Source organism: Glycine max, chromosome 5, assembly GCF_000004515.6.
Source record: "Glycine max cultivar Williams 82 chromosome 5, Glycine_max_v4.0, whole genome shotgun sequence".
Lineage (NCBI taxonomy): Eukaryota > Viridiplantae > Streptophyta > Magnoliopsida > Fabales > Fabaceae > Glycine > Glycine max.
In genome coordinates, this window is record NC_038241.2 from 37158737 (window position 1) to 37177693 (window position 18957).

General features: G+C 33.3%; 4 protein-coding genes across 6 annotated transcripts; all 4 read left to right on the plus strand.

Moving 5' to 3' along the window:
• LOC100810766 (ras-related protein Rab7) lies at positions 1–2848 on the plus strand. 3 transcript variants are annotated; one of them, XM_041015609.1, is made up of 7 exons: positions 4–548; positions 711–737; positions 1197–1296; positions 1442–1588; positions 1821–1901; positions 2118–2310; positions 2513–2848. In XM_041015609.1, exons 1-6 carry the CDS (start codon positions 490–492, stop codon positions 2286–2288), a joined length of 585 nt encoding a protein of 194 aa, XP_040871543.1. In that variant the 5' UTR covers positions 4–489; the 3' UTR covers positions 2289–2310; positions 2513–2848. The 3 variants fall into 3 exon arrangements, with proteins under 3 accessions (XP_014631254.1, XP_040871543.1, XP_003525083.1); XM_003525035.5 differs by having other exon boundaries at positions 117–548; positions 2165–2310; XM_014775768.3 differs by lacking the exon at positions 1442–1588 and having other exon boundaries at positions 1–548; positions 2165–2310.
• A 1328-nt stretch (positions 2849–4176) lies between these two features.
• Positions 4177–7733, plus strand: LOC100811312 (iron-sulfur assembly protein IscA, chloroplastic). Its single transcript, XM_003525036.5, has 3 exons — positions 4177–4468; positions 6079–6297; positions 7295–7733. Exons 1-3 carry the CDS (start codon positions 4321–4323, stop codon positions 7435–7437), a joined length of 510 nt encoding a protein of 169 aa, XP_003525084.1. The 5' UTR covers positions 4177–4320; the 3' UTR covers positions 7438–7733.
• A 1782-nt stretch (positions 7734–9515) lies between these two features.
• On the plus strand, positions 9516–12665 carry LOC100811840 (probable ATP synthase 24 kDa subunit, mitochondrial). Its single transcript, XM_003525037.5, has 7 exons — positions 9516–9740; positions 10323–10416; positions 10531–10675; positions 10777–10887; positions 11281–11427; positions 11917–12039; positions 12397–12665. The coding sequence occupies exons 1-7, from the start codon at positions 9702–9704 to the stop codon at positions 12461–12463; spliced, it is 726 nt and encodes a 241-aa protein (XP_003525085.1). The 5' UTR covers positions 9516–9701; the 3' UTR covers positions 12464–12665.
• Positions 12666–14024: 1359 nt separating this feature from the next.
• Positions 14025–18641, plus strand: LOC100812383 (uncharacterized). The gene is made up of 2 exons (XM_006580244.4): positions 14025–14489; positions 17249–18641. The coding sequence occupies exons 1-2, from the start codon at positions 14076–14078 to the stop codon at positions 18545–18547; spliced, it is 1713 nt and encodes a 570-aa protein (XP_006580307.1). The 5' UTR covers positions 14025–14075; the 3' UTR covers positions 18548–18641.
• Positions 18642–18957: the final 316 nt, after the last annotated feature.

Here is an 18957-nt window from a genome sequence, read left to right on the forward strand (position 1 = left end):
AATCAGATCAGATTACAACATAACTGATCAACTGAATAGCGTTTCTCAACTGTCCAACCGTGAAGCATAGTGTAGCCTGCTGCTTTATTTGCAGCTCATACAGATTCAGATTTTAGATCGAACAATGAGAGGCAAGCACGTATATTCCAAAGTCAACTAAAAAAAAACTGTGACATGACAACTTTTTTATAGGTTAAATATAATAATAATGCTCCGCTGTCACTAGAACGTTGTTTTGGTTTGCTAATCACATGATCCTCACCTGCATCATTCAAATGCAGAAAAGGGAAATGAAAGGAAAAAAAAAAGAAGCAATTCCCCACAAAGGAGGATACTCATATCACCAACCAAGAGGAATCGAGAACTTCCCTTTTCTCTCATAAGGCCACACCAGTTGTTTCCTTCTTTTCCATTTCCATTTCCCATCCTTGAGAAATAGAGAAGATTGTTCTTTCTGCCAACTACCCTTTTGAGCTTTGAGTCTCCAACATGGACATTTCACAGAGAAAGAGAACTTTGCTTAAGATCATTGTTCTTGGTGATAGTGGGTATGTATGCCACCTAGTTTTAAATTGTTTCCTTTCCAAATTTTTCATCTTCAATTCCCTTTCTTTTTGTCTGTTACTTTAATGAGATTATTACTTCATGGAAGCTTCTCCATTGATAAATTTGAATGTTAATTTATTCCTTTTTCCTCATCTTATTTTCAGGGTGGGAAAGACTTCCTTGATGAACCAGTATCCATTTTCAGTTTGAAAGCCAAAAAAACAAATAGAAAGTGAAAGTCTGTTAGTTTTTCTGATGTCAGTGATTCGCTGTAGGTGCATTATTCATTCCAAATCATGAGTGCTTTTGAGCTTTCCACTGTTTCCCTTTTTGTTTTGTTTCGTTTTTCCAACGAGTCTCTGTAAAGTCACGACCAGCATTGGTAGTATATGAGTTGGCATTGTTTTGGAATACACTGGTTCAGGTCCAGCTGGCAAAATATTATTGGGTGCTTAACAACTAAAATTAGTAGAGTAAATGAAGTTATTTTGCATATTGATAATATTTTTTCTGTAGTTATTAGTATCTTGATCTGAATTTACTTAAAAACAATAGCCCAAATTGGCTTTTTAAGTTTTTTAATACTGAATTTGTGTTTGAAAAAAGGCATGCTACCATAAAGTCATTGTGTAACTTAACTACGAATTCAGATATGTTTATAGAAAATTCAGCCAGCAGTATAAAGCTACAATTGGGGCTGATTTTGTTACCAAGGAAATACAAGTTGATGATAAACTCGTAACATTGCAGGTGAGCTATTTAAATTTTCCTGAAAGTTTCTTTCCTTTTACATTTTCTCTTTGCATTATGTCCGAGTGTATGAAAAAAGTATCAACATCAGTACTTTTATTTTTTTGAGTGACACAATGAAAGTGAAAATATAATATTATGGCAGATTTGGGATACAGCAGGGCAAGAAAGGTTCCATAGTATTGGGGCTGCATTTTATAGAGGGGCAGATTGCTGTGTTCTGGTATATGATGTAAACATACACAAAACATTTGATACACTAAACAATTGGCATGATGAGTTTCTTAAGCAGGTGTGTTGTTACTTCTTTCAAGCCTCGTGTCTTCTTTCCATACTCGTTAATAAGTGGTTTCTGTCTTTTGTTTGGATTACGTTGTCCTTGAGTTGAAGTCAAACCAAACCAAGTCAGATGAGTCTTTCTTTTAATTCAAACTGAGCAGACATGGTTAAATGATTGGATCAAATTCTGCTTAATCATGTGAAACTGGTTTTAACGTTATCTACATTTTTGTGTTTGACCTCAGGGAGATATGAACGATCCTGAAGCATTTCCCTTTGTATTACTTGGAAACAAGGTTGATGTAGACGGTGGAAACAGTAGAAGGGTATGGAATATACCCCTTCCTTTTGCAATGATTACATTTTCATACAATTGTTAGTGTAAAGAATTGTACACTTTCCACCAATTATAAATTACTTTAGGTATAAGTATGTAACTTTTAATGTAACTATTATTATAAATATACGGTTAAATGAAACTACGCTATGGAGCCCATTCTAATTAAATTTTATATCCAAATATTTGAACCTTTTCATGCAAGGTATTTGAAGTGATCACTATTGGCTTGGCCCTGCTATTTGTTTCCAGGTCACTGAGAAAAAAGCTAGAGACTGGTGTGCTTCCCGGGGAAACATACCATACTTTGAGACCTCTGCGAAAGAGGGTTACAATGTTGAAGAGGCTTTTTTATGCGTTGCTAAAATTGCACTAGAAAATGAACACGATCAAGACATGTGAGAATCAACTTTTTGTACTGGCAGTACCTTCTATTTTTTGTTAGACCACTCAATTATCTCTTTAAATTCAACATTCGCACCTTTTTCTTCTCTGTTATGAATTATGATGATAGGTTGTGGTAATTCTTCATAAATGCTAGTGCTAGTGCTACCCAAATCCAATTCTTGTTAGTCTCTAATATTGTTCTGTTCATGGCAGTTATTTTCGAGGAATCTCTGAAGCAGTTTCAGAAGCAGAACAACGAAGTGGTTGTGCATGCTGAAGTAGGATGTAAGAAGATTAATGTGTTTTACTGAACATATTTGGTTTTGAGCTCTGGTACAGTATCATTTAATTCATTAAGGTGTAGTGTCTATTTTTAAATCCCGAAATTGGTACACATCGTACGGGTTTCTAAATCTCAGTATGTGTGGAAAACCTTCTTTGTACTCTCTTCAGATGAAATTTTAATTCTCATGCTCGAATCAAAAGTTATGTAAATCTTTTTTTGTATATTTTATTTATTGTTAAGTATGTCATGTAACCTTCTCTGTACTCTTTACATGATGAGCTTTTAATTTTAATGCTCAAACTAAATGTTACGTATATCTGTTTTGTATATGTTAACAATTAACAAGTATGTCATGGCTTCTAAAAGTATTAATTAAATAATTAAAGAAATTAAAAAAAAATTGTTTTTCTGTACAATAAATCAACAGCAATGACAAGGTTTTAACATAAGATTTTGCGCAAACTACTTAAATTCTTCTATCACTAGGCGGATTCTAATAGGCAGAAGAAAAAAGTTTGCTATTGATGTAGTAATTAACTTAATATAGAAAGCTCAAGACGTGTCATAAAATGAAAAGGACGTGTGATCCGTGAAGTAATAAAATATAGATGAATTCATTTTTAAGAGTAATAATTTAAATTTATCAGAGTGAATTACATTTTTAAAAAATATTAAGTGAATTGGATTTTATAAAGTGTTAAATAAGTTTTTCACCCCTTAACTATTTTATTTTTTTAAGAAGTTTGGTATTGATGTAGTAGCTTAATATAGAAGCTCAAGACGTGTCTTAGAATGAAAAGGGCATGTGATACATGAAGTAGTAAAATATAGATGAATTCATTTTTAAGAGAGATAATTTAAATTTATCAGAGTGAATTGCATTTTTAAAAAATATAAAGTGAATTGCATTTTATAAAGTGTTTAATAAGTTTTTTCACTCCGTAACTATTTTAAAATTTGATTTTTAGTCCTGTAAATTTGAGGGTTTATTTTTAGTCTTTTATTTATTTTCCATCAATAATTTTGGTTGCTGACATTAAATACAAATCATTAACAGTGTATTTGATTGATAGGAAAAGGAAAACAAGTGTGATTAATGAAAAGGAAAAAAGAAGAAGGAATGAACGAGAGTGAAAAATGAGGTTATTTGATTGACATAAAAGATGTATGAAAATGAAGAAATATTTTGAATTATAGTGATTTATTAGATAATAAAATAAATGAATAAAAATAACTTTTTTTACAATTACAATTATACCGTTGTATTTATTACCAACTTTTTCTTCTTCCGCTGGTCATCAATAATAAAAAAACCATAATCAATTATGTGATAATCAGATATGCCAAAAGCCATAATCGATTACTTGAACCAATAGAATCGAGTTTTTGACATTTTGTTGTTTATTTTATTATTATTTCTTATACAAATGTTTAGAAGCAGGGGGTGTAGAAAATTTTTAAAAGTGAAAAATAAAATAAAATAACAACAACACTTATACAATATACCAGTACACTTATTTATATATATAAAAAAAACAAAATAAAAGGCAGAAACTGTACTTATTTGGAATTCCTGAAAATTTCGCGGCCGATATTAACCGATTGCGTAGAAATATATCAAATTCTAAAACTCACCTGCACACGACACACACGATGGTTGAAATTGAAGCAAAGCACGTGTTTGTGTGTGTAGTTCTCTCTCTCTCTCTCTCTCTCTCTCTCTCTCCAGGCTCCAATGGCTTTCTCTGCAATGACTAGCATGCACTCTCCTCAATTTCTCCGCCTTCCCATCTCCCTTCCCCGTTCTTCACCCTCTGGTCGATTTTCACCGCCAATTCTCAAACGCCCTAAACCACTCTCCATTCGATCAGTTTCAATTCCTGGTACATTATATATTACTTCCTCGTTTATGAATTTGCCGTTAATTTCTCTGTTAATTAGCAACATCAATGACAAATATCATAATTATGATTACAATTCCGTCACTTAGAATATGATACATCGTGATAGAGTAAATTATTTCTGGTTTGTAGCAAAGAGGGACCCACTTTTTTCTATTTGAAGGTTTTGTTAGGAAACCATTGCAACTTGCAAACAAATCGTTTGCTCGTAATAAGATATCCGACTATTTGCATGACGATTTTGCCCACCCTAGTTTCTGGGAAGGTTTTGGGTTCCTTTTAATTTAAGTTTACTGCATTTTTCTTATCAATATAGTAATGGTGCCGGAACTCTTTTGTTATAATTTTTGCTTCCGTATATGGTATATTGACCTTGTTGACAGATTTCTTACCCTTTCATTTAGGGTCTGTTTGGGTAAATGGCTTAATTAAGCACTTGCTGAATAAGTGCTTATGTATAAGTGTAAGTTGTTTCTATAATCCAAGGGAAAATAAAGTTAATCTGTTTTCATATAAATTGTAAATTGTTTTTACAAGTTATCTTGGATGGCTTATTGAAATAAGCTGAAAACAGATTTATGGACAACTTATAAGCTATTTTCATAAGCTCTCACAAACACCTATACAAGTGTTTTTGTGATAAGATAAGTTTAAATTAGCTGTGAATAAGCTCTTCCAAATTTACTCTTACCTTTTTCCGTCTCTATCATTTGTTTTATTCTGCAAAGAAAGGAAAATAAGTAAATAGTCCAATAAGCCAATGAAAGATATGATGTCAGTCATGTTAGTCTTAGAATAGTAGAAATTACACCTAAGGTTCTTAAATGAACATTTCTTTGGTCAAAGTAGTCCTTGTTTCAGGGAATCAGGAACCTCAGAGACTAATTTGACTAACTAAATGCATATTCAAGGACCACAATTGTGTTTTCCATTAGGGATTAATATGAGCAACACTGTTTTTTAGGGACTAATTTGATTATTTACAACATCAACCAAGCGTTTTTGCACTAGGTGGGTTCAGCTACATGTGGCAAATGATGACATAATATTTTGTTGTAAATCATGTTCTGTTTGACAATTAAAGGAATATAATATGAGTTCAAATTTGATATTTTGTACACTTACATGTAATGAGCTAATGATGAATTGGAACACCATTAGAAGATCTTGACTTCCTAGGTAGTTGTTATGATAGGAAAGATTTCAAAATCGTTTAATGATTTGGCATTACATAATTAGATGATGGTGTAAAGAAGTTTTACATTTGCACTTTTAATTAGGCTCTGTATTCATAATTTCATATACGAAGATTTAGATGATGGATAATAGACATTTTGAAGTTCCCAACCTAAAGAACTCTCAGCAAGTTATTGTTATTTGGACTAGTGCTCTCAGTAATTCCAACGAAAAACTTGGAGTTTTCTGTTATTGACATTCACTCTGTTTTAATATCATTAACTAGATTGCAGCAGCTAAACAGTATACTTTGAATTTTGTTATATACTTGTGTGTGTTATGTGAAATACTTTTTCTGCCACGCTCAATACTTTTTTGGTCTTTGCTTTCGCTCACCCCACCTCAATATCTTTCAGCTGCACCAGCATCAGGGTCTCTGGCCCCTGCAATTTCTGTTACGGATAATGTGCTGAAGCACTTGAATAAGATGAGGTCTGAACGAAATCAAGATTTATGTTTAAGAATAGGTGTCAAACAGGGTGGGTGCTCTGGTATGTCATACACAATGGATTTTGAAGACAGGGTTAATAAAAGGCCAGATGATTCAATCATTGAGTATGAAGGTTTTGAAATTGGTATGATTCATATTCTGTTTCTTATCATTAACATTTATAATTCACAAGCTTTAGCTACATCCATTCATAGCATGCAATTTTACAGGTTGATTTGTCAAGATTGCGAATGCACTTCACCTTACAAACCATAATTTCTGAATAAATATTTTCCTAATTAAGCTATTTGACCAAGACAAAGTGTGTACTGGTTGGCACTTGGTAGTTGCAAATAGGTGGAGTGGAGGATACTAAACGGGCTGTAGTGGTGTTGATAATATTAAATTATGTTTTTATGTGGTTGAAGGTTTTGGTTCAATGTTTATATACATGAGTGATTTTAGGCTTTTAGCATGTAAAAATGTCTTTGCACCGAAAATACCTTATTCTTTACTTGGGAGAGGGAGGGAATCTATGGAATACAAATGGTTTAAAACTTAAAAGAATATTTCTTTAACCAATGGCAATAGTGTCTGATTGATTTTATTTAGAACATAGCATTTCCTCCTACAGGGATTAACTAAGTTACCTGGATCCAACTTCCAACTATCTTTACAGTTTATGCCCATTTTTTTGCTTAATGTATCAACTAAGTGTAATTCACTTTAGTTTTATTTTCAAGAAATGAAAGCCAACCCCCTACTAGCTCTATGTTGATTCAATAGGAAAAAAATTAAATCTTAAACTGAATTGAAAGCTTGGTCCCCTCAGCATGATCTTTTTTGCTTCTTTTTCAGCTTTGATTGCTAGAGTTTTTTGCATTGGAGAAACAGTTAAAAATATTGTTATTATTATTATTATTACTGTTAAGACGGCACTTGGATTGCTTCCAGTATTAAGCTTACTGTATTTGGTAAAATAAGAGAAAGAACAGTGAGCAAACTGTCTTGCACCTTACGCCAAAACAAAAATGATGCATGTATATGGTGTTTATGGTATTGGAGACTTTCCTCTATATATTTCTCTGATCAATAAACCATAAGCCACTGCATGATTTTGACTTCTCCATTTATTTCTGCAGTTTGTGATCCTAAGAGCCTACTCTTCATATTTGGCATGCAATTAGATTACAGTGATGCTCTGATTGGGGGAGGCTTCTCTTTCAAGAATCCTAACGCGACACAGACTTGTGGATGTGGTAAATCCTTTGCTGCCGAAATTTAGAATCATGTTTATAGTCAATAGTTTGTTTCTACAACACTCTGGACTAAATATAGACTTTTATTACTAACATAAATATATTTATATGCATTGTCAAAAAAAAAATGTACTGAATGCTTGTTATTTGTATTTCTGTTTGTATTTGTTTCGCTGCATCATTAGTCATTCATCTTTTCAATTTGTTTAAGGAAATCTGTTTATTATCGCGTTCATGGTTAATGCATTTTTGAATTGATGGAACGAGAGGGGATGAAATGGAATGAACTAAATTGTAATGGAATAAAACCTTCATCCCATCACTGTTTGGATTGTTATGATGGAATGAAACAAAATTTCAATTCCATCTTGTTACTCCCAAATTGAAGCGAAAGAAAAGTGAAGGTAAACGATGAAATAGATCCCACTAATTTTCATTATATTCCTACTTCATTTTACATTCCCTTTCATTCTATCCTCTTTTACTAATTCAAGCATAGCAGAAAGTACCTGTTGATTGCTGAAGTATTGCAGAAATTAGATAAAAACTGCTGTATTTTATACTTGTTGCAGTTGATTCACAAAAATAATTATGTTTCTTAGTTTCAGGAATATCACAAGGAGAATTATAGCAAGTTGTTTTTAGAACACTAAAAATTATTGAAAAATACTAATGATATATTCTCACCATTTTATTCAACATCGTAACTTCTAAAAGTTATTTATTAATTTCTTAACTAATAATTTTCTTAAGGTATATGTTTATAGGATCTGTATCATATAACATGAGATGTTTTGTCAAATTTAATGTGTGAAGGCATGATTAAAGACAACATTAATGCTTCCACAGGAGCCACTTTTTGGACATCGAAGTTGCTAATTATATTTTTTTTACAGCAATTAACTTTTTTGACCCCAAATGTATCAGTTAAGGGATTCCTGACTTCCCTAATTCCCTTGATTCTTTTAATATTGATTAAAGAATTAGAAAAAAATTATTATAAAAAGCATAAAAGAATAAAAAAAATTATGAACAATATAATTTTATACATAACAAAATTATTATTTTAAATTTCTTATGCGCTAAGTACACTAGTTAACGTTTGTTTTAATAATATCGCATATAAAAGTTAATTTGATTACATAATCTAAACGATATATTGGTATAAAAGTCAAAGCAATTATGAACATTCAATTTAATAAATAGTACAATGTTTTAATTTGATTTTAGGCAATATCTACCAGCACCTATTGAAGCGAAATGTCTAAATACGCCATTCTATAAAAAACGTTTATTAAAAAAATGTACAAGTTACTTTTCATATTCCTTAATTTTTTTTCCATATGGGAAATGACATTTTTAATTGACGTTTATGCAAAATTTCATAAAAAAAAAATTGTGACATGGGAGTGGTTGTCATTTAATTTTCATATGATATTTTTCGTCAAATTATAAAAAAAATATGAAAGTAGTCTTAACAACATTCAACATGTAAAATATAATTAATAATTATAATAAATAAATAATAAATACCTGATGTTTTCAAACAAGTATCAAAAGTCTGTCATTAACTAAGATAAGAAAATTTGCTGATAAAAAAAGAGATAAAAGAATTTTGAAAATATATTATTTTTTCTTTAATAAAATGTTTTAATCTATTTTTATAAAGAAAATGTTAATATACTGGAACTGTCAACATTAACCAGATTATGCCTAAATTTAAAAATAATACCTATTAAATTTGATAATATATATAATGTACTGTTATTGTAGCGATTATGTTTGCCATTGTGTTATTATTAATTTTTAGGTATAATAATAAATTTTCATTATTTTTTGGGTATAAATGAATAATAATCACTTTTACGAATTTTTTATAAATCTAATTAGAATGTATTTACGATAAAAAAAAAATTTGGACTGATATTCAATAATAAATTATGAGATTTTTAATTTTTGCAATAATTTGTTTAAAATTTACATCTTAAATAATTTCTATATGGTAATAGTGTAAAATTTTCACATTCAACATTATATTATATTAAAATTAAAAATTAAAAACATTTCTTTGTATAAAAGAGCGAGAGCATCACGTGGGAGGAATATCAAACGGCTGAGATATAACGCGAAGCCCGTTCACCAGAACTGGGGCGTACCGTACCTGATTACTCCCTTTGTAATTCCTGTGAAACTCATTTCATTTCATTAGGGTGAGAGAGAATTATCAAAGGTGAAACGAAGAAGCCCTAACTACGCACGCATTCGTGAGAAAACTCAATATTCGTCGCTCATGGCACTCTCTTCTCGTCTCTTTTCCAAATCCAAATTGGTATCTCTCATGCCAATTCCTTCTCTGTCTACTTTAATTCTTCATGGCGTTTTTTTTCCTTTTCACGTTCTCACTTTTGATTTTATTGTTGTAATCTCGGGATCTGCATTGCTTTCAATACATTTCTTTTGGATAATTTAAAATCAAAATTACTCGAAAAAGAGATAATATTCGTTAGATTTCGAGGGTTAACATTTCGTTTATCCATTTCTTTTGGTCAATTAGGTTTTTCTTTCTTCGCTTATTCTATTGTTTGGATTTGTGATATGGCCACCCGATTAAAAAAAATGTCTTGGTGCTTGTTACTTATCTGTCATATTTTGTTGAAATGAGTGATATGAAACTCGTGTTTTAATGATGGTTAATATGCATAAATCTGGTTTATTAATTTAAAAGTGACGATGCTTGTGATTTATCTCATGTTGAGTTGCGGAATGGTGTGTGAAAATGAATGATATGAAACTCACGTTTCCATGGTCGTTAATATGCATAAGTTTTGTTTATTAATTAGCAAGTGATGATGTTAGTGGTTTATCCACTTTTTTTTTTGTCATGTGCTCATTTTTCTTCATTTTCTTACAGATCTATGGCAGTCAAATACTTCTACAAAAGGAGCATGCTATTCCAGTTCGTCACTTTGCTAAAGAGTCTGCCCCTCCTGCCCTTAAGGGAGACGGTGAGTTCTCTTATACAGTTGTAGAGTTTTAAAAGATGCATTTTGATCTTCAATGGAAATTTTGTTATTTTTATGTTGCGTCCTGACAACGTATTCTTTGATTGAATGGGAAAGAGATGCTGAAGAACATTTTTGTGGAGGTGAAGAACAAATTTGAGACCGCCATAGGAATATTAAAGAAGGAGAAAATCACCATTGACCCAGAAGATCCAGCTGCTGTTTCTCATTATGCAAAGGTCATGAAAACAATTAGAGAGAAGTGAGATTCTGCTTTAACTTGTTCTTTTTATCTGACTATTTCTTCTCAACATTTTGTTGTTTTAATTATGTTATGCCTACAATCTTTTGTGCATTCTACAGGGCAAGCTTATTGTCGGAGTCCCAAGACATACTATCCACCATTGAAATTGAGACACAGGATATTCCAGATGCTCGGACCTATCTTCTGACTTTGAAGGAAATAAGAGTCAAGTGTGTGATGATGATCTATTCTCTCTACTCTTCATTTTGTAACTATATGTGATGATTGATATGTAAAGTGTGCCCTTTTACTTTTTCATTTATACCAGCTTCATTATTTTGTGATATGTAAAATGATTTTTTCAATTCCATGCACCATTTTGACTTTGCTTTTGTTTTAAACCTCCAGTTCTAAAAATTGCATATGGCTTTGTTCTTTCTGCAAATTGTGACTAGCCTAAATTATTATTGGGATTTACCTAATAGTTGTCTTTTTATACTTGTGTATATATATGTTACAATTGAGATAAAAGGAAACATATGGCATCCCTTGCTTCTGGATGTGTTGGGTTCTTGTTACATGGGCACATATATTATTATATTTATATGTTCATTTTTTTACAGGAGAGGTCTTACAGATGATCTTGGTGCGGAGGCTCTGATGATAGATGCATTGGACAAAGTTGAAAAGGATTTAAAAAAACCTTTACTGAGAAATGATAAGAAAGGAATGGACCTTCTCTTGGCTGAGTTTGATAAGATTAATAAGAAGTAAGTTCATATCCCTTGATATATTTTTGATATGTTGGCTTCAGCTAATATTATGTGACATCTAAATTCTAACTTTTGAATCTGTCTTTGTGATGATTTTATTTCATCATCATTGTCATGGAATGTAAGCATGCAATTACTTCTAATTGTTGCTGATTTTATAAATATTTTTATATGGTTGAGTGGCATTTATGCCCTCATTATATGGGAAAATGCTCATTTCATTAGATGGTTTAGAGGGTAAGAATTTTTGCTATAAAATATAGAGGAGGAAATTTTATTGAGTAGAAGGAAGAATTCCATCACAATGTTTAGTTTTATGCATTGGGTATTCCATTTGGTTGTTTAAATTCCTAATTTGCTGGTGAGGATTCTGAAGTGTTTTTATGCTCTTCAGTTGAGCGCAATAAATTACTCGGTTGTAATTACTTTCTCTCTCTTTTTTGTCTCTCCCCCCCCCCCCCTTCTTCCTTTGGTGGTCTACCTTAGACTTGGAATTCGAAAGGAAGATCTACCGAAGTATGAAGAGGAGCTAGAACTTAAAGTAGCCAAAGCACAACTGGAGGAGCTGAAGAAGGATGCTCTTGAGGCAATGGAAACTCAAAAGAAGAGGTACTACTAATGATATCATTTCTTGCTCTTGAATTTTCCCCTTCTCCCCAATTCTCTTTAATGCTTTTGGACCCAGAACATCATTGATAAGCACATAATAATTACCTTTTTTTTCTGCTTAATTTTAACTCCCAAGTCCAAAGCCCAAAGATGATGCTTGGCCTTTCCTTGCACCGTAGGTTTATGGCTTTTGAACTTTGAACGTATGAATATAACACTGTCCAATTGATGCGTTGGAAATTGGACTTCTGTTCTCTACTTTTAGAATTACTTTCCACTCGTGTCTCTATGTGCAATAGGATAGAAATTTTAAACCATTGTAGGATTGATTTTGCCTTGTCTTTTTTGCCATTTCAGGGAGGAATTCAAGGATGAGCCTGAATCAGTCGATGTCAAAACTTTGGACATCAGAAACTTCCTTTAAATGTCTTAAGGATGTTTTTGCACACTAGAAATTATTGCATTTGGATAATGATGATGCTGTGTTCAATAAGTAGACACCACTGGTTTGAAGTGCAACATTGATGCCAGTTTGAAGATTCTTGAGTTTTTTCAAGGTCTTTTTGTATTTCAAATTCCATGTTAAACTGGAAGTTGAGGCGATCAAATTTTCTAAATTTTTCTTCTGTCATGTTTCCCAAGTATTTATTCTTTCTTGATATTATGGCTGTTCCCATTGGATCCCATCCATCGATTAATTGAAATTCTCGACCCTGGCAAACAATCTTACAACATTTAAAATGAACTGTTCCTTATACTCTACCCTAAAAGAAGTGCGCGATCAATCCAGATTTTGTTTCATAATCTTTATGGAATATGAAGTTATGAACATCGCATGTTTACAGATTCTTAGACATTGTGCTAGGCTAAGCAGTTCAAGTTGTGATTCATTGGCAGAGGTATGATGCTGGAAGGATCATGACTCCCATTTGAAAGCAAATTTAACTTATTTCTTTAGATATGAAGTCGCTAATATGACATGAATATATGGCTAGTTTTTTTTATATACATTTTATTGTTTCATTGGAAAGAAGACATTTACATGTACAGAATTCCTTCTTTTTTTGTGTGTGTAACATTCTAAATAAGAAGTTGATGAAAATTGTCTAGTAACAAATATCGTGGGAAGTTTTCAAAAAAAAAAAACATCGTGGATCCTGGGAGGTGTTGTACAATTGACGTTATGGTGATTGTATTATTTAGAAGGAATAGGAATTTGTTAAATGTCGTGTTTGAAAATTGAAAGCGTTTTAAGACAATTTAAATATATTTTTCTCGAGTAAATTTTTAATAGGGGGTTCATTTGGTATATGATTTCATTGGGGGTAAAAGAATTAAGTTTTTCTTTTTTTGGTCTTAATATATTTAAATATAGTTACTATGTATATAAGTGAACTTATTTTGAATAAATTATCATTTTAATTCTTGAAAATGTGAAGTATCGTCGTATTACTTTTTATAAATGTCAAAATAAATTATTATATTTTATTTTAATTCTTAAACTTAACTATTATTGTTATTTTAGTAAATTATGCAACTATTTAAATTTTGAATTAAAATGAGTGACATATTGTGCTTTTAGAATTTTTTTTAAAAAAAATATTAGTTTTATTTATAAACTAAAGGATGATGTATCACGTTTTAAGAATGAAATTGATTGTTTATCTAATTTATTTTCAAATAATATTTGGTTTTTCCTTTAGGATAATTGAATTATAGATAATAATTACTTATGGAGTTTCAGTGAGAAAAAAAAAAGACTATATGGAGTAATTCAAAAGGTAACAAAAACATGCAGTTTATGCCCTGTAACAATAAATACTGTAATAATATGGTCGCAATGTTGATAAACGGTACGGATTAGTCTAAAAAGAAATTAGGGTAAAGCTTTTGCGAATAGAAACTAAATTGAAAAATAGTGTATGCGTATGTGATTAAATTTTTAATTTAACCTGAATAAATAAATAAATAAAAACTCTTGAGGTTTCTGGAATCAAGAAAGGAGGAGAATGTAGGACTTTTGTGATTGGTTATCAATGCAATGGTTGGTTAAGGTTAAATGGTTAATCGTTAATGTTAATGCTGTGTTGTGTTGTGGACACACTCTCATATCTCGTATCTCAATTTCAGTGTGTTTTTTAAGAGAGAGAGAGAATCACGTTTACATGTCTCTGAATTTGCAACTAAAAAATGTTGAAACAATTGGTTTTCAGTTTCTTCATAACAACGCTTTCTCTTTCACTTATCCTTTTCACCATCAATATCATACCCATGCCTCGCTCTCTTTTCCCTCACCACCACAAACTCGCTTTCGCCCTCCGACAACCGTCTTCTCCGCCCTGACGGCGGAGCAGATCGCCGCGCCGCCGGTGAGGATGGTGGCTGTGGTTGGCAACGGAGCTGCCAGCCCTCTCAAGTCCGCATCTTGGGAACAAGTCATGCTTCACACTGTTACGTACCCTATCACTCCTTAGCTTATATAACTTCTCTTTCCTTCAGTTATTATATCGAATTCAATGAGTTTGAGTTGTTTAATTTAATAAGTTAATTATTTATTTTGCCAGCAACCTCAACTTTTATGGATCAAAATGTTAATTATTCTCTCTCTCTCTCTCTTGTTTTTATTTTATAGTGCTTGTTTAATGCATGACAATAGTGTAAAACATCTTGTCGATGATTGTTAGCACTTAGCAATATGTTCTGAGTTTTTTTTTTCGTGGTTCAATATTTCGGGAATTTGTTTTGAGAGAGAACTAGGATGCTTGCAGTGGACAATTTTGATGAATTGAAATAGAGAAAGTTGTTTAAGTATTTAGCAAATGTGAACTATTTGTGGAGGAGGAGAAAGGGGAGGAAACAGTGTGCTGCATTGAGTGAACATTTGGAGCACACATGATAATTTCCTAAGCTTCAGAGTAATTTACTTCAGCCTCTCGTGGACTTTGTTTGAATTACATGATTCATTAGATAACAATATTAACAAAAAAGAAAGAAAACATCCATGAGGCAAAGCTGCTTGATCCCTCAACATATCTGCAAGGGAAAACCCCTTTGAAGAGGTCATGTGCTTTACACCCAATTGAAGCCTATAAGCCTATAAGAAATCTCCTTAAAGATCTGAGAGTTAAAACTCCAGAACATTGCCACAAAAATTTGGCCTTTTCAGTAAGGCTACTCCACAAAATCTGGTCCAAGGACCTATATCACATTAAACACTCTCCAAAAGGGCAAACAAAGAATTCTGTGAAGAAAGATCAACTAAACAATGTAAGTACAAGTGAGGAACTGATTTAGTAGTGCTTGCACCACACATATCAAGGAAACCGCCTTTGATGGCCTTCGAATTGAACCTGCAACATGTCATTTGGTTTTAATTCTATTAAGCGTTGCAACAACAACAACAACGCCTTATCCCACTAGGTGGGGTCGGCTACATGGATCAACTTCCGCCATAATGTTCTATCAAGTACCATACTGCTATCCAAATCATTAAGTTCGAGATCCTTCTTAATAACCTCTCTTATAGTCTTTTTGGGTCTTCCTCTGCCTCGAATTGTTTGCCTTCTCTCCATCTGGTCTACTCTTCTCACTACAGAGTCTACCGGTCTTCTCTCTACATGCCCAAACCACCTAAGTCTATTTTCCACCATCTTCTCTACAATAGGCGCTACTCCAACCCTCTCTCTAATAGCTCCGTTTCTAATTTTATCCTGTCGAGTCTTACCACACATCCACCGCAACATCCTCATCTCCGCTACACCTACTTTAGTCTCATGTTGGCTCTTGACCGCCCAACATTCTGTTCCGTACAAAATCGCCGGTCTTACCGCAGTCCGATAAAACTTTCCCTTTAGCTTGATCGGTACCTTTGCATCACATAACACCCCCGATGCTTTTCTCCATTTCATTCATCCTGCTTGAATGCGATGATTCACATCCCCTTCAGTTTCTCCATCATCCTGTATTACAGACCCAAGATATTTAAACCGTGTGACTTGAGGGATAATATGGTCTCCTATTTTCACCTCTGAGTTAGATACCCTCCTACTTTTGTTGAACTTACATTCCATATACTCTGATTTGCTTCTGCTTAGGCGAAAGCCATGTGTTTCTAGAGCTCGTCTCCAAGTTTCCAACCTCTCATTCAACTCCTCCCTCGACTCTCCAAGGAGGACTATGTCATCTGCAAAAAGCATGCATCTCGGCGCTATCTCTTGGATTTGTTCCGTGAGAACATCCAGAATTAAGGTAAAAAGGTAGGGGCTAAGGGTTGACCCTTGATGCAAACCAATTGTGATGGGAAAATCGTCTGACTCTCCACCCTGTGTCCTAACACTAGTCGATACCCTATCATACATATCTTGGATAGCTCGAATATATGCAACCCTAACCCCTTTCTTCTCTAGAGCTTTCCACAAAATCTCTCTAGGCACTCTATCATACGCTTTCTCCAAGTCAATAAAAATCAAGTGCAAGTCTTGTTGGTCCATGCGATATTGCTCCATCACCCGCCGTAATAAATAAATCGCTTCCATGGTCGACCTTCCCGGCATGAAACCAAATTGATTCTCAGTAACTTGAGTCTCCTTTCTTAATCTCCGTTCGATCACTCTTTCCCATAATTTCATGGTATGACTCATGAGCTTGATTCCCCTATAATTTGCACAATTTTGTATATCCCCCTTGTTCTTATAGATTGGCACTAACGTGCTTCTCCTCCATTCCTCCGGCATGCGTTTTGACCTCATAATTTCATTAAAGAGTTTGGTGAGCCACTCAAGACCTCTATCTCCAAGAGTTTTCCACACTTCAATAGGTATGTTGTCTGGCCAATTAAAAAGACTTGACCTTAAATCGTAGCTGAAAATATCTCTTTCTAAATAACAAGTTAAGAATTGAAAAAGAAATTTGCACATAAATACCCAAGACAGATAAAGAGATCAGACCCTTTTACTTGGACCACAGGACAACAGGTACAACATATATGGCTAGAAAATTGGGAGTTTGTGCTTGTGATATTATTATTATGGCTTATTGGTTTTGAATTTGGCTGGATAACATGCAGCTTTTGCCTGTGACAGAAATCTTGTATATCTTCGTGTAATGTATCTTACTGCATATGTACTATGTTTGTCATAATATTTCTCATATGAATAGCATACTTTATCTTTTGATTGGGTCCAGTCCCATTAATATTTCCTTTTACCAGGCAAAGAGATTGAAATGGGTTGATGAAGGGTATGAACTTCTTGTATTTACAGATGAATGTATTATATCTAATGGACCGATGACCATGAAACTCCAGAGAGAATTACTGAATGCTGATATATTGGTTATTGTTGCTGTTACAAACAAGGAATCTGTTGAGTGGATTAATAACAACAGAAAAACTATTGAAAATGTAATATGCCTTGACTCTTCACCGGATTTGAAAAACAAATTAGGAGGCTATGATGTTCCCAGTGAAGTGAGAGGAAGTATGTTTGGAAACTTTTTTGGAAATTCTCAATCTGAGAAAGCTAAAGAATCATATGAAGTAGTGCAGACTGTATCTGAAGCATGGGATCGACATAATTCTGATGATATAAGGTTCTGTTTGCTGGTACTAATCAATGCTTATATAAGGCCCGTTCCAGTATTGAAGAACTTGAGAGCTAAAGGTTTTTCTACCCTGAACTGTATGTTGAAGAACTGTGGTCGTCAGGTACTTAATTGCTTGTTGGATCCCAATTGTAGAAAAGCTCTTCAATGCTTGAACAAGTGTAGTCCCGTTGATCAAGTTTGTAACTACCGATGTATTGCTTCATATGAAAGTGCAAATCTAGAGGCTTTTTCACTATGTGTATTACAGAAAAACAACTGTCTTGAGTTGGAAGCAGAAATCCCTGACAAGCCATATGTGCCTCCAATGATCAAGTTCCGGGGGAAGAACTTAAGTTATGAAATGACAGAAGATTTGTTTGTTGGATGGTTGGGGAGTTTGGAATGGAGCTGGCGTGTTGTAGCAGGGCAGAACCCAGCATATGATCAGTTTCCATGCCAATACCAGTTGTTCTATAGGGGAAAAGCAAAAGGGTCATTTTGGTACGAACCAGTATTCCAGGTAAAAACATTGGAAGGCCAATTGGTTTGGAGGAGGAGGAAATATAGAGTCAGAAGAGGTAAGGTACCTGGCACATTCTATTTCAGTGTATTAGATAATGGAGTTGTTTCAAATGAGTTTTGGACAATTGTGGATGTGGCTGATAATCTTAGTTGGGGTTTGTTCCATTATCGTGGTGCTGCTAGAGTTGCAGGACAATCTTATACTGGGGCAGTACTTGTTAGTCCAGATGGAGCATTTCCAAATGACAGAGAGAGGACAAAGATAGTTGCTGCACTAGACAAATGTGAAATTAAAGAGTGGGAGCTATATACTGTTGACAATTGTTCATGCATAGATCCACCCCTAGGAATTCCGGAGGGTTCAAGTTTACATACCATAGTCCAAATTGAAGTTCCAAAGTAGATGGCTGTATTATTATTTGTGCCGAGAACTCATCAGAATTATAATCTCTATCCGGTAATGTTCAGCACACATGCAGATTCAATTTTCAAAGAAAGTTAATTGGTTTTGTTTCTTGTCAGTGTCTAAATGTAGTTCGTATTTGTTAGGGTTCGATGGCTGATAAAATTCTCAAGGTTCCATCTTCGAGTTACAAATATACGTATTTTAAAACAAATTTTATCTAAAAATATTGAGTCAGGAATTCATTTTTTTTCATGACTATAAACCAAACTTAAAATGCCACATTAATTAATTTTTTCTCTCTCGATTCTGTCTTTGATCTTGGATTGAGTCAACCAGGCTAGTGGGTCAATTCAATCCTCTTTACACCCCTAAATTATCATTCGTATTTACACTCCATTAATGTCAGG

Bases quoted from the DNA above. Each gene is read 5' to 3' on its own strand.
- LOC100810766 (XM_003525035.5), top strand. From the start codon at position 490: ATGGACATTTCACAGAGAAAGAGAACTTTGCTTAAGATCATTGTTCTT. The intron at 549-710 runs GTATGTATGCCA...TCTTATTTTCAG, and splicing joins ATTGTTCTTGGTGATAGTGG to GGTGGGAAAGACTTCCTTGA. The intron at 738-1,196 runs GTATCCATTTTC...CTACGAATTCAG, and splicing joins AAGACTTCCTTGATGAACCA to ATATGTTTATAGAAAATTCA.
- LOC100811312 (XM_003525036.5), top strand. From the start codon at position 4,321: ATGGCTTTCTCTGCAATGACTAGCATGCACTCTCCTCAATTTCTCCGC. The intron at 4,469-6,078 runs GTACATTATATA...AATATCTTTCAG, and splicing joins TCGATCAGTTTCAATTCCTG to CTGCACCAGCATCAGGGTCT. The intron at 6,298-7,294 runs GTATGATTCATA...TTATTTCTGCAG, and splicing joins GTATGAAGGTTTTGAAATTG to TTTGTGATCCTAAGAGCCTA.
- LOC100811840 (XM_003525037.5), top strand. From the start codon at position 9,702: ATGGCACTCTCTTCTCGTCTCTTTTCCAAATCCAAATTG. The intron at 9,741-10,322 runs GTATCTCTCATG...ATTTTCTTACAG, and splicing joins TCTTTTCCAAATCCAAATTG to ATCTATGGCAGTCAAATACT. The intron at 11,428-11,916 runs GTAAGTTCATAT...GGTCTACCTTAG, and splicing joins TTTGATAAGATTAATAAGAA to ACTTGGAATTCGAAAGGAAG.
- LOC100812383 (XM_006580244.4), top strand. From the start codon at position 14,076: ATGCAATGGTTGGTTAAGGTTAAATGGTTAATCGTTAATGTTAATGCT. The intron at 14,490-17,248 runs GTTACGTACCCT...TCCTTTTACCAG, and splicing joins AACAAGTCATGCTTCACACT to GCAAAGAGATTGAAATGGGT.